The sequence below is a fragment of the Nilaparvata lugens genome, chromosome 13 (assembly GCF_014356525.2).
Source record: "Nilaparvata lugens isolate BPH chromosome 13, ASM1435652v1, whole genome shotgun sequence".
Taxonomy (NCBI): Eukaryota; Metazoa; Arthropoda; class Insecta; order Hemiptera; family Delphacidae; genus Nilaparvata; species Nilaparvata lugens.
Window position 1 is genome coordinate 5,020,916 of NC_052516.1, and position 15,243 is coordinate 5,036,158.

General features: G+C 36.6%; 2 protein-coding genes across 5 annotated transcripts in view; one reads left to right on the forward strand and one right to left on the reverse strand.

The window, feature by feature from the left end:
• Positions 1-14,727, forward strand: part of LOC111064579 — a gene marked incomplete in the record, with an annotated part of 46,797 nt that extends 32,070 nt beyond the window's left edge. Inside the window, 3 exon segments of the mRNA XM_039439654.1 lie at positions 4,365-4,601; positions 6,156-6,291; positions 10,635-14,727. Coding sequence (XP_039295588.1) covers positions 4,365-4,601; positions 6,156-6,235 — 317 coding nt within the window.
• The window catches only part of LOC111056978, a 486,313-nt gene that overhangs the window by 414,298 nt on the left and 56,772 nt on the right, over positions 1-15,243 (reverse strand). The window lies entirely within an intron of this gene.

The window sequence follows — 15,243 nt, forward strand, 5'->3', positions numbered from 1 at the left end:
TGAGTAACACATTCGTTGGAGCAGTTTGTTACCGGCTCCTTGGAAAAATAACAGTTACTTCGTTCTCGTGAACCAGTTAACAATAATCATTCTATTCCTTATCTACTGCTTCACGTTCATTTCAAAGTCTTCGACTACACTCTCTCATTTCTCTATTCGCTCTATGTTCTTTTCTCTCATTTTCCAAGTCTATTTCCTCCTTGTTCCTACTTTCTCTCTCCTTATTCTTCTCCTTGTTTGTCATTCACATCGAACTTCATCTTCTCTTCATCGGCTTTAATTTCCTTTCTAATCTCTTGAGGCCCTGAAATTGATCAGTTGCGACCTGAAAACTCTGACACCAGACCTGAGCCAGCCAGGTCACTCGATATTATTATTATCTCTTGCTACTGGGCTTCATTCTTATTTATCTACCCCTTCTCCACTTTCAATTCTTTTTTCAACACCTTCCTTTCATGACTCGTTTCCAACTTCTCACCCCATTTTCTCGTCTTCCTCTAATCTCTTCTCTCCCTCTCCTTATTTCTCCATCTCTCTCACTCTCATCTGCTCTCTCCCGTACTGTGAAGATTTTCAAATTCTAGCTCCATACATCACCTACTCCTCCTGTTCATATAAATCCTTTCTTCTCCTCTTTCATTCCAGCTTTTTCCACGAATTTCCTCTTCTCCAAACTGTAAGCTCGTCTCAACACTTCTCAAGGCTCCTCCTCCTTCTCCTCCTCTTCCTCCTCCTCCTCCTCCTCCTCCTCCTCCTCCTCCTACCTCTCCTCCTCCTCCTCACAACCTTTGCAAAGTATTTGTTCGCAACTTTGCAATTACCCGTGTGTTCTAAAAATAGACTCTCTTACATTAGCTTCATCAGCTCATGATATCCCAAGGGTTCACCCTTCTCACACACATACCTTGTCACTCCCTCTCACTCCATTTCTCACGCTCTCTCACTCTCTCTTCCTCTCTCACACACACACACATACTTACTCTCTCTCCTTCTCTCATGCACAAACTCTCTCACACACACTCTCACTTTCTCTATCTTTCCATCTCTCATCTGGCTTTTCTCTATCTCTCTCAATGGCTCTCTTACATTATCTCTCTCACTCCGCCAAAATTTGCAATTATCTCTCTCACTCCGCCAAAATTTCCAATTCTCCCTCGCTTTTAATGCCAGAGTATAATTCTGGTCTCTTTCGTTCTCTTTCTTTCTTCCAATGTGTCTCAAACGTAAAAATGCTATCGCACTCTCTCACTCTCTGCCTTTCTTTCTTTTCTCTCTCTCTCTCTCTCTCTCTGCCTCTCGTTTTTTCTCCGTACATGGAACCTTTTTTCCAAAGTTTTTCCTCAGTTTGTTTTGAAGCTGAAATGAAATTAAACATCCATCCCCATTTATATAGAGAGAAAAAGCCGTAGGGAGAGAGAGTATTCGCATTACATATTCATCATGACATTTCTAATTTAGACCACATAATATACATGCTTGCCTTCTGCTTTTCAGCATTTTCTGCTGTCTTTTAAATTTATTGGAGTGAAATGGATACATGTATATATTAATAACCTCGTTTTCTTCACGAAAAATTCACATTGCTATCATAGTCATAACTCTATATTGGTCATGTGTTGTAGAGGAGGTGATACTGTGCTATAGTGAAATATTATCAACTGAGGTTGAGAAGAGACTCGACTCTAGTCGAGAGCATGTGTTTCCAAATGGTGACGTCGCGGAGACTAGAATCGACTGGTCTGAGTGTCACCATTTGGATACACATGCTCTCCACTATAGTCTGAGAGATATTACTTTTAACACGGCTCTCACTCGATGACAGAGAGCCCCGATACTCTTTCCTTCACTAATCACTCCCACTACCTAACAGCATTCTCTATACTTTTGTGTCGATATCCAATTGTACGCAGCATGCTTACTCCTCTCCTACAAATTGTGGAAGGAGAAACTGGTTTCCCCTGTTCAAAAGTAATATCTCTCGGACTATAGAGTCAATTCTCTACTCGACCTGAGTCGCGTAAGTGTGAGTTGAGCCATAAGCTGCGTACACATATTCGTGCTTCCAACCCGCACCGAGCACGCTCCTCCCTCGTACCGCCCTCGTACCACCATCGAACCACAGTCGCACCACCCACGCACCCATCATGAACGTTACGGAAGATGTTAGATGTTCTCGCGTTCCCCCCGGTCGAACCACTGTTGCTCGCGGTCGATCATCAATCGCTCTGCTGGAGTGACGTTCGGTTGCGGAGCAGAGCGACAGTCTGTACGCACCTTAAGGGTGGGCACACACCAGTTAGTAAAGACAAGACTAGTCACGATTAGTCACAATAATTCAGCACATAGTTGCATATGGAGCAACACACACCGATTAGTCATTGCAATTAGACATGTCTTCATAAGCAACTATGTGAAGTATTGTATTGTGAGTTAGGCAGGATGCACACCGGAGAAACGCGTTTCGTGAAAAAAGTTTCAGGAACGTGAAACGAAAGTTGCTCGCAATCGACTGATAAGATTAAGCAGGGATAGGGATGTTCCGATATTATCGATATCAATGAATATCGATATTTTTGTTCCGATATTATCGATATCAATGAATATCGATATTTTTGTGTCGATATTTCCGATATTATATCGATATTATAGATATCGATATTATCGTATATCGAAAGTTTTTTGTCGATATCGAAAGAATATTTGCTATCGATATCGCATTTTTTTACTGAAATATTTATATGAAAATACTGCTTTGATTCTGATATTAACGTGATATTTGAGCTCATTTAAAGCATTAATAAGAAACTAGGATCATAAATTATCACACTCCTATATTAATAATAAGAGTGAAATCTACTTTGACAGATTGACGCTACAGTAGTGTGTTGCAGCCTTAGACCAGTTATAGAATAGACACGGCTCATTGTATATTCATACTGAAAGTCGATGAAGCCAACATCTACTGCCAAATCCACCCATCTTGACGTCACGCATTGTATGGAAATCAAAGAAACCTTTTTTGAGTTTGTTGTGTAAGTGTTTGTAGTGTTTAACTTACATTGTTGTTATTCAATGCATTGTTGTTATTTTTATAGCTTGGTTGTGACGTCAAGATGGGTGGATTTGGCAGTAGATGTTGGCTTCAGAGGCTAGACTTCCCAGCGTGTCTATTCTATAACTGGTCTAAGGCTGCAGCTCACAGGTGTGTGCTCAGTGTTGCCATCCTTGCCAGTTGCCGAAAAAAATATTAAGAATTACTAACAATCTGAAATTTGAATTTTTCAAATCAAGCAAACCATGGAATGAATTTGAATTATAAATTATAACACTTTGTCGATCAATGGTATCTGGGATGGTGATTTGTATAGTTGTATAATACAACTAAAATATAAAATTTGTAGGATATAGTTATTTGTCAATATCGTTGATTCGATATTGCCGATATCGATATTTTTGTTTCGATAATATCGTTGTATCGATATTGAAGTTGAATATTGTATCGATATCGAATATCGGAAGATTCACGATATCGGAACAACCCTAAGCAGGGAACGTTTCTTTTGTATGCATGCGCGAGTGAAACGGATTGCATGAAACAAGTTTCATGAAAGAGGGCTTCACGAAATGCGTTTCTCCGGAGTGCATCCAGCCTAAATGTGTATTGTCTTTTCTTGACAAGTGTGAGTTGAGCCTAACTGTTAGCATTGGATGAATGCGAATTAAAATGCTGTTCAGCTTGTAAGGAATTTATTACAGTATTTTGGGAATCTCACTGAAGTGAGGTCCACGTTATAATTGCAGTATTTAATTAGCATTGGTGTTGTTATCCCAGCCTGGATAGTAATAGGCCTATTTTCAATTCTTCAAGATTTCAGATTGTCAAGTAGATTCTTTGGGAGCACGAGTTACCTGCTAGTATATGATATAATACTGTTAAATATCGGGGCACCGAGCTTCGCTCGTTATTTTCATTTATTGATACACAGAACACAATTCTTTAAAATGATCGTGTTTATATTTTACAGCTGGCTATACGTCAGCTTATGAATTTCGGGGATGAGATATTTTGATTTTCCACAGACGCACTTTTTTATTATCCACAGACGACGAAAGTCTCAGCTGTTCCTCCAAGGATGAATTATCCTTTTAATTTTGTTCAGCGAGTTTTGCCAGGGATGAGACCTAGTGCAATCGAATTCTTATATCATAAACCTACTATGTGTCAAATTTCGTGAGAATCGTTAGAGCCGTTTTCGAGATCCGGTGAAATAGAAACATATAAACAGAAATTGCTAGATTAATAAATAGTATAGGATAATTTGAAGATTTCAAAAATAGTATATTTGTGTCTCTGTCTGTTGCAGGACTGAAAAAGATGCTGGCCGTGATGAGCGAAGAGCTCAGCAGTGGAGGGGGTGCCGGTGGTGGGGGCGGTAGTCCGGGGGCTGTAGGGGGTGAAGGCCAGTGCCGTGACGTCACACAGGACTTCCTGACAACAGGCCGGGTGGGGAGACGCAATGCTCTGCCTAACATATTGGGTGAACATGCTCGGCTGTCCACCGCTCAACTGCCTGATCAGATGAGCTGTCTATCCGTTAAAGGTAGGCTTATTTTATTTTGTTTATTGAACGAGCGCTAGCGAGTTCTAACTTTAGACTCAAGACCAAAGTTGTTGTCCGTCTGTGTGTTCGACAATAACTTTTCAAAGATCAAACAGCTTCAAATTTTGAACACATATTCTTCGATCCTTTTTACAGAACAAGTTCGTTGGAAAACAAAAATTTACCGAACCCTTCGTTCTTTTTCAGGATATAACAAATAACATTGAGAGTGCATGAGAAAAAATTAGTTGTGATTTATTATTTAATCAGCTGGAGTATTCATCGCATGCAATTACTACAGTTTTTCCATCCATTCATTCATAACATCAGCTAAGGCTATTTGGAAGCTATTACACAGTCCTTTATGTGCTGACACATGATTTCAGCTGATTAATATACAAAAATATCGGGGGGCTTAGCTTCGCTCTTGAGTACAAAAGCATAGAGAATTTATAACGAAAGAGGAAATGATAATTGACCGAGCGAAGTGAGGTCTAAGATCCAAGTCGACGGTTTGGCATTTCTCTTAATGTTTATATGTGTTGCGCACTTACGACGAAACGCGGTAATAGATTTTCATGAAATTTGACAGGTATGTTCCTTTTTTAATTGCGCGTCGACGTATATACAAGGTTTTTGGAAATTTTGCATTTCAAGGATAATATAAAAGGAAAAAGGAGCCTCCTTCATACGCCAATATTAGAGTGAAAATCAGACTATAGAATTATTCATCATAAATCAGCTGACAAGTGATTACACAGATGTGTGGAGAAGCCAGTCTATTGCTGTATTTCCATAAGGTCTATAGTTTCAATCAGGTACTTGTGGATAAGAATACTGCGTGAGGTCTACTGTTCACAGAACTACTGGTACTACCCGTTCAAAAACATCGAACACCTTGACAATTTATCATTCCATCAACGTTAGTAGACAGTTGACTGTAATACTACCCGTTCAAAAACATCGAACATCTTGAAAAATGTATCTTTCCATCAACGTTGTAGACAGTTGCAGCCAGACCTGATAACAGCGCTCACACTCACATTCCGGGACGACACGTCACGGTACGATAGGACAGAAAGCTCTATGTTTATTTAGGATTCCTTCTAGATATTTTAAATTGATAAATTATTTTTGAGAAAACATAACAACAGGTCAACGTAACTTACTGAGCGCGAGGTCTACTGTTCACAGAACTACTAGTTTAAATAGTAAAATCGTTTAATTTTGAACTTGAATATTGTTAGAGTGAACGATTGAGAATTTTTTCAGCCATCATGTTAATAATGTCGATTAGTTTTTTGCCCGATAATATTTCTCATGATATCAGGGGATTGAATGCATTAGTTCAACAGCTGAGGCATAATTTTGTCTCACTCCCACACACGCACTCGCTCACTCACTTCCATTATCGACATACGACGAAATTTTCAGCTGTTTTTTCCAAGGATGAATTATCGTTCTAATGTCCTTCAGCGTGTTATCCCAATGAAAACACTTGATGTAATGATAATTTATATTTATAAATTTATTAATTTTGAACGTTGTTTTCAGACGATGGTAGCAAAAGTCAACAGTCGACTTCTTCGCAAAACTCTCACACGGCCGGGGGGTCATCGCAGCCCAAGAGTTGAGGGGAGAGAGAAAGAGAGAGAAAACGAGAATAGAGAGTGAGACAATGAGTGATAAGGTGAGAGATAGTGTGCATAGAGTTTCATGTGTACAGTCCGCGTCCTGTAGCTTTGCCTATCGGCGGAGGGCCACTAAACTGCAATACTACCCAAACAAAAACATCAAACATTTTTGAAAATGTGTCTTTCCATAAGCAAAAGATGCTCTTCTGTATCTTCTCAAAAGCAACGTGTTGCATCCGAAAAGATACACAAGTAGCTTCTTTTACTTATCTTTCCATAAGCAACAGATGTTTTTTTTGCATCTTTTCAGAAGCAATGTGTTGCATCCTAGAAGATACACTAGGAGCTTTTATGTTTCTTTCTATAAGCAACAGATGCTCTTTTATATCTTTTCCCAAGCAACGTGTTGCATCCGAAAAGATACACAAGTAGCTTCTTTTACTTATCTTTCCATAAGCAACAGATGCTTTTTTGCATCTTTTCAGAAGCAATGTGTTGCATCCTAGAAGATACACTAGGAGCTTTTATGTTTCTTTCTATAAGCAACAGATGCTCTTTTATATCTTCTCCCAAGCAACGTGTTGCAGATAAGCAACATACAATTTTTTGTATCTTCTCAAAAGCAACGTGTTGCATCCGAAACGATACACAAGAAGCTTTAATGTATCTTTCCATAAGCAACAGATGCTCTTTTGTATCTTCTCAAAAGCAACGTGTTGCATCCGAAAAGATACAGAAGTAGCTTTTATTTATTTTTCCATAAGCAACACATGCTCATTTGTATCTTCTCAAAAGCAACGTGTCGCATCCGAAAAGATAGACAAGGAGCTTTTATTTATATTTCCATAAGCAACAGATGCTCTTTTGTACCTTCTCAAGAGCAAAGGTTGCATCCGAAAAGATACGCAAGGAGCTATTTGAAAATGTATCTTTCCATAAGTAACAGATGCTCTTCTGTATCTTCTCTATTATCCCGCGAACCATACCTTGCCTATTATGCCGTTTCAAAGTCACCGAGGCAAAGCTACTGGACGCGTACTGTAGAATTAGTGAAGGTGGTGTACCTTCTAAGTGACATTATCTTCAAACTAAACATTGAGCGGGAACGCGCCAATCAAGTTCCCCGACAGCCAAGCTCCTTTTAAAACGACTTTCGAGGAGATTGGTTGACGGCGTCAACCGAGCTCCTGAGAAAGGAGCTTGGTTGTCGTAAGCATTGATATAGAGAATATATATCAATGGTCGTAAGCGTGGGAGGAGCTTGGTTGTCGTCTACGGTCCCGACAACCAGTCCCATCCTAACCAGTGGGGTATTGGCTGTCGGGGAGACTCGTTGACGCCAGCGTGCAAGGAGCTTGTTTGTCATCACCGAACCCGACAACCAAGCTCCTTGCACGCTCACGTTTGAGTGCCGGAATTTCGCGAGTAAACTAACATATTATATTTCCTGCACTTACCCAATGGATTTTGGAACAGTCATCAAATCACGCCTGATCATTCATTTTTTTTTTTCAATTTTTTCAATTCAATTCTTTTTATTTGCCATCAATACAATTTACAATAAATTATTCAAGAAATTCATAGAAATAAAAATAAAACATAGCTTACAATCAAAACAAAAATTATAAATTAAATATATTTAAATCAAAATCTATTCATTAAGGCAACAACCCAGCAAGGAAAATCCTGTCCGCTGGGCGTGAGCATCAGTTCAATATTATTATAAAATATATATTATTTTTTATTATAATAAAAATAAATATGGCAAAATTTTAGAATCACGTAAGTAAACAAAAAAAATAAGGTTTAAATAAAAAAAATGTATATTATAAAATATTATCGAGAGTAAAGAAAAATGTCTCAATTATCCATTTATTTATCTGTGCCCCATGTCTATCCTCAGTTAAAAATTGCATACCATTTGGGATTAAATTAATTAATTTTGTGCTTAAATAATTTAATTGTCGACGTAATATTGTTAGGTTACATTTATTTATTTATTTACAATGCAAATGACACTAATGTAATAACATTAGAAGATAAAATAATAAGATAGTCCTTGTGCTATTTTTCCTCCAAATTTATAGGTGACAAAGTCCAAGATAAGGTTAGAATTTCACGCGTTCAATTTTTTGATGAGTTATATAAAATTTTTCAAGAACCAATATTTCAAACTTCATAAATAGTTCAGATTTGGTATTGGTTGATATTTTTATGCTCTTATCCAGGAGCTACATTTAAAAACAACAACCGAGTGAAGCAACTTCAAAATACCCTGATGAGTGATATGATGTACTAGAGAGATCCGTTTTAATGGGATTTTCAGGCGCGCGAAGCAAGCCTGTTTGTCTCATTGACACTGCCGGGGTCTAGGGGTCATGGAATTACAGGCAGTGGCGGATCCAGGAGGAGGGGGGGGGGATGCTGCGGCTGAAAAATATAAAAAATCGAAGTACCAATAAATTCTAAAGTACAATATTATAGGTTTTATCGATGGAAACTATTTGAGACTAGTCGGCAGGCTGTTTAAACATGTAATGTTTGTAGTGATAGAAGTGGCAACATTAACAAGCTTTTCTTCTAATAATCGAATTCATAGAATGTGTGAAACAGTGTCTGTGATTGTACTACTTCCCCGCCCGCTTCAAGCCGGTTTCAATGCCCAATAGGGGATTGGCTGTCGGGGAGCATGGTTGTCGTTATCGTGCGATGAGCTTGGTTGTCGGGTACGATCACGACAACCAGACCCTTCATTTCCAGCAGGGGATTGGCTGTCGGGGAGCTTGGTTATCGCTAGCGTATGAGGAGCTTGGTTGTCGCTAGCGTATGAGGAGCTTGGTTGTCCCTAGCGTATGAGGAGCTTGGTTGTCGCTAGCGTATGAGGAGCTTGGTTGTCGCTAGCGTATGAGGAGCTTGGTTGTCGCTAGCGTATGAGGAGCTTGGTTGTCGCTAGCGTATGAGGAGCTTGGTTGTCGCTAGCGTATGAGGAGCTTGGTTGTCGCTAGCGTATGAGGAGCTTGGTTGTCGCTAGCGTATGAGGAGCTTGGTTGTCGCTAGCGTATGAGGAGCTTGGTTGTCGCTAGCGTATGAGGAGCTTGGTTGTCGCTAGCGTATGAGGAGCTTGGTTGTCGCTAGCGTATGAGGAGCTTGGTTGTCGCTAGCGTATTAGGAGCTTGGTTGTTGGTCGACAACCATGTTCCTTCGTTCCAGTAGTGGATCAGCTGTCGGGGAGACTAGTTGACGGCAATGGTATATTTTACCAGGGAATCGGCTGACGCCTGTGGTCAAAACTTAGACCAGTTATAGAATAGACACGCTGGGAAGTCCAGCCTCTGAAGCCAACATCTACTGCCATATCGCCAAATCGTGACGTCATCATCGGATAGAAAACTTTCAGATTGTGTCTATTTCAGAAGGATGTAAATTATTATTCATTAAAATGGTAAACTCCCGCTGCGCTCCCGCTGAAATAGACACAATCTGCTATGGAAAACAATGTAAACAAACTCTAAAGAAAAGTTTTCTATCTGATGCTGACGGCACGATTTGGAGATATGGCAGTAGATGTTGGCTTCATCGACTTTCAGTATGAATATACAATGGGCCGTGTCTATTCTATAACTGGTCTAAGGGTCAAAATTCTAGGAGCAACAGTAGATTGGGTCGCCGTCAACCTGTCCCCCCCCGACAACTATGCTCCACAGGTGTCAGCCAATCCCCTGGAAAAATATACCATTGTCGTAAACTAGTCTCCCCGACAGCTGATCCCCTACTGGAACGAAGGAGCTTGGTTGTCGGCGACAACCAAGCTTTGGTTTAGATTAGAGTAATGATTGATGAATTTATGCAACAAATAAGATTTCAATAATTTGATTGTATGGGAGGAAATGGTGTGGCATTTCTCCATATAATTGAAAGAATAAGACGTTGATATTGTCAATACCACTATATTTGTTCAAAATCAATTCAAATTACAGTTAAATACAGTGGTATATTACACCAATAATCAACATCTACATATTATTATTTCAAATAATATTTTCGCAAAGTCGGTTTTCACAAAGGGGTTTGGCTCAACTCACACTTACGCGACTTAGGTCGAGAAGAGACTCGACTCTATTCGAGAGCATTGTGTTTTCAAATGGTGACAGTTGCGGAGACTAGAGTCGACTGGTCTGAGTGTCACCATTTGGAAATACATGCTCTCGACTAGAGTCGAGTCTCTTCTCCACCTGAGTCGCGAGTTGTGACTTGGAGGTACTTTACTATGAAACTTGTATAATTGATGAATGGGTTGATTATGTTGTAATATAATTTAAATTGTTGATAATTGATTTTGTTGTAAGTTTTTGTTCAGAATTTGTTTTCGATTTCACTAATAATTTGTTGTTTGTTACAGGCCCCTTCCTGGCAGACTACGATTATTACACCACCAAAGTATGGATGACATCCCCTACTCCTAGTGTGAATGTATGAAAGAAAAAGAGAGAACTAGTGTGAAAAAGAGGGAGAATTATGTGTAAATGAAAAAAGAACGAATGATTGTCGATGTAACCAGTAAAAATCCACCTGTCCTAAATAGAGTTGATCCAAAAATTTATAAATTTGGACGTGGAAGTTTTATGGTGGACTTCATTGTTTGTATAGATGGAAAAATAGAATTTAGCTAGATGTTCAGAAAATTGTCTTAGCGTTTGTAACACAATATCTGGTAAGTGTTGAATTATTTATTTTTATTCTTTTTTGAATATTTATTTACGTTTTTGTGTATGTGTTGTTAGTTTTATTAACACCATCATACAATAATATTTATAAACTAAATAGTTGTTTGTTTTAGTTGCAGTAATGTAGGGTTTAAATTATTGAGTGCGAACTAGATTCAGTTTGTCAGCTGAATTATGATTGTATACACCGTTAATCTTGGATTAAATTTAATTGTAGTTTAAAGCAAGGCTAACATTATCACTATGTAGAAAATTGGTGATCAAATTTGATTGGAGTTTGTGTAACTAGCAAAATTTAGAATTGAAATATTTATTAATTTTGTTCAAAATGTTGGTGAGTTATTCTATTTTTAAAAATTGGATATATAATTTCTACTAATAGACTATTATAATTGTAATGTTCCTTCCCATCTGTTGCTAGTATTCCTCTACATCCTCAATATTATATCTTTTTAAGTTTCTCATGAAACTACTTCCCATTTTCTCCTCATACAGTACTACTTTTCCTGGATCTACTTCTCATTCCACTTCTCATCTTTCTCTATTCTCTAGCGAAGATTACTACGTGTAACATCAAGGAATCCATAGACAATGTCAAGTCACAAGCTCTCGGTTCTTTAGTTGGATGGGTGTCCAACCGTTCAGTTGCAGCTACAACTTTATGTTAGCAGCTAAATATTAGCTGTATTATCATGTTTAGCATCAATGTAGCAGCTGATTCTCTCCTGTCATTGGTTCGGAATCCACCTGAATGTTTTCGCACAAATTAGCCGTAGTGAGCCATTCACTTTAAAACTGTCAGCTTTGGTTCAATGGAGAGCATTGATGACTGTTGGAAGTTAATTTCAATATAGAACTGTAAGATTTAACTACTTGTGAAGGTTTTAACCAAATATGAAGAAATAATATAGTCATTAACACACAAAAAAAAACATGAAAAGTAATATTAAGTGCCAGTTGCACAAAAGCCGGTTGAATTTTAACCGTGATTGGTTCTTTTGGAATTAATCACGGTTAAATTTAACCGGATTTTGTGCAACCGGCACTAAGTGTTGTTACATTAAAGTTTAATCAAGTTCTGATTTCTGATCCATTGTAAAATTTGATCAAAGATTAAAACTTCTTTCATCTAAAACTGAGACTTGTTAGAATGGACATTAAACTTCTTTGATCGAAAATTAAAACTAGATGTGACTTTTTTCCAACTGGCTGTAAAACATAATTTAACTATAAAATAATAATATTACAATCTTATCTATTGAGTCTCTAATTTGATCTAAAATCATAACCATCTGCATTTATTCAGGTCAAGTTTTAACATAATATGTAAGTTTTCGAGAAATTTATATCTCTATGATAATTATCATGTCTTCCGGACTAGATTGTTAGACAAGCAATTGTTTGGACAGATCTAACATTTTATGGATGGTAGATTGGTAGACGATGTTTTTAACTTGAAAAACTTTTACAAAGGTATAGAAAGGCAGTAAGATCAATAACTATTGCAATCACAGTATATCATATTAGAATTAAGTTTAATTTAAAATTAAATTAAATATTGTTATTCACTCCAAGATACGTTCTCTGTTCTATCTTGATAAGATATTCCAGTTACAAGAAAAAACTAATTAGCGATTTAATTAATTGAAATTTACTTCAAGTTACTTTCTCTTTCAGGCTACACTATATCTTGATAAGAAACTTCGGTCTCGAGAAGAATCTCAGTCTTCTTAAAGGCTGATTCCCACATATCGGTATCAGTGAACGTGTCCGGCACAGTGCGAATATTATTCCCATGAGTTCAAATGGGACTATTCATACTCGCTTGACTACGCTGCGTGTGAAAAGTCCCATTAGAAGTCATGGGAATCATATTTTTACTATACCGGTCACTTACTCTGATACTGATATGTGGTGATCCAGCTTTAGGCTATAGTTTTTTATTTCTCGGTTAATCTGGTTTCATTTCAAGTTAAATCTAGACCAAATTGTAATTCATATAAACTATATACTGTAGTTCAACATTGAATTTGAAGTAATTTTGTACTTCAAGCTTTTTCTTGTGACTGAACCATCTATATCTCTGGTCCTAGTTCTTCTAAATTTTCAATTTAGTCTCTTTTTTCGATCCTTTTGTCTCCAACTGTTTCTTGATACTAGATCATTTGTGTCTCTTTCTGGTCTTTCTCCACCAAATCATCTTCTATCTTCTCACATTTTATTTAATTCCTCCAACCTCTTTATCCCACCAAATAGTGCTAATTGTAGAATTTGTAAAAGACTATGTCGAAGAAGTTATTGAAAAAATTGTGTAGTAGTGAAGTACCAAATTATTGTAAAATGCTATGTTGACGACTATATTTAAAAATAATTTATTGGTGTAGTAGTGAGGTTGATGTTCTTATTCTAAAAAGAAATTTAATCTTGAAAGACTTCTAGAATGTTCTAAATAATTGAAGAATGTTTCCATCGAAAAAGTTGAATCCTTGTGAAATACTTTGAATTCTGCCTTACTTGGCCTAGCTGAATATCTATATTGTACTTTTATGTGTTGTCTGTGTTTCATATGAATCTATTCAAAACATTTCTTATTTAAACTCTTCATAAGTCAACGATTGAATGAACGAAGCTATAGAATTAGTTTGGTGTTTCAATAGATTTTAAAAGGGTCTACTACTGAAAAATTTAAAAGTTTTAAAAAGTGTAAAAATTAAACTTTACCTATCTTTAAACATTAATTTGTGGGTTATTGTGCGAATATGTAGAAATTCTTTCTATTACTTATTTATTTATAATATTTGAACAATGCAAAATGAAACAAAATATAGACGAATATCGTTTTCATAGTATCAAAAATCACTTCGGTTTTTGTTCTTTAAATTGAATAGAATTCCAAATATTGTCTCACAAGAAAATTATGCATTGTTACTTAAATTTAAAAGTTAACATAAAATAACATCCAATATAAAATTTCAGAATTTTTAATCCTCATTTACACCATAGTTGTCAACAAAATGTTGTTCACAGTTTTCTTCAAAAAATGTCAATTTATTCTGTAGTGAATTTGGTAGTTACATGTTGCTGCGTGTCAAGAAATTGGCAACGAATTGCCGAAATTTGTTGAATCTCAGTTTACAACTCAGATGTAAACGTGGTTTTAGAGTCTTTAGTTAATCATGGATTGTCATATGTAAATCAATAGTTTCAACTTGAAATACTGTAATATTCTGTATCTCTGATATTTCTAAATCTTCTAAAATTTCAATACCACTATACTGTAATATTTGATTATGTATTAAAACTGTATGAGTCTCTTCTAAACTCCTCTATTATGTAACATGTTACTTGACTGCACTTCCAAAATACAGTCTCATTTTCAGTTTAAGAATATACAGTGCAATATCTCGTTATTTTTTCGAATGTAATACGGTATTCAAATTATAATTTTTGTTATTGGTATTGTAATGAAACCAAATTGTGATATTTACAGAGGTGAAGAAGCACACTAATTAGTATTATGTCAAAATATGGTTCATTCTAGTTATTGTCAAAAATAATGAGCCTAAAAATCAAGTTTAGTAGTTTTGTTTATAATAGTATTTTTATGTAACAATAGACATTAGAAGGATCACTTTCGTATTGTTTTAGAAGTTAGAAAAATAATTATTGATGAGTGTTTCATCATTTTGAAGTTGATTGATATAGTATAATGATTAGTTGTCTGTGTAATAATTAGGTTCGTTTACAATAAAATTTATTGAAAAGTAATAATTGAGTAAAGGACATTTTTATTGCTAATTTTGATTAGATACACACTCTCTGTAAAGGGGAAGTAGTTTTCAGGTAGTGAAATTATGTTTGAAGTTTAGTGAGATTTTCCAATGAGACTTGGTACATTTGAAATTCCGCGGTTGTCGGTGTTGATGACGTCAGCTAGTCAAGGCCGGGCTCGCAAGTTCCAAATCTCTCCGCTGTCAGCTGAGACCTGAGAGCGCTTTTGCAGTTTTCATTTTCATTTTTCAGTTTGTTTTTGTAAAACTTGGTTATGTCGTTTCTCGTTTGTCTTCATTCAAATTCCTCTGCTTGCGGTCTGTTTAAAAATTGTTTGAAGCTAGATATTATTGTGTATATTTCATTAAATACAGTTATTGATCTTAAATTATTGTAATGGTGCCTGTAAGCTGTGAGTGTATTTCGTGGGGCTTGCTTGTTCTTCAACATTGCAGGTCTGTAATTCTCAACTCTTAATTTTCTGTCTCTATATTCCCTGTTTTTTAATTGAAT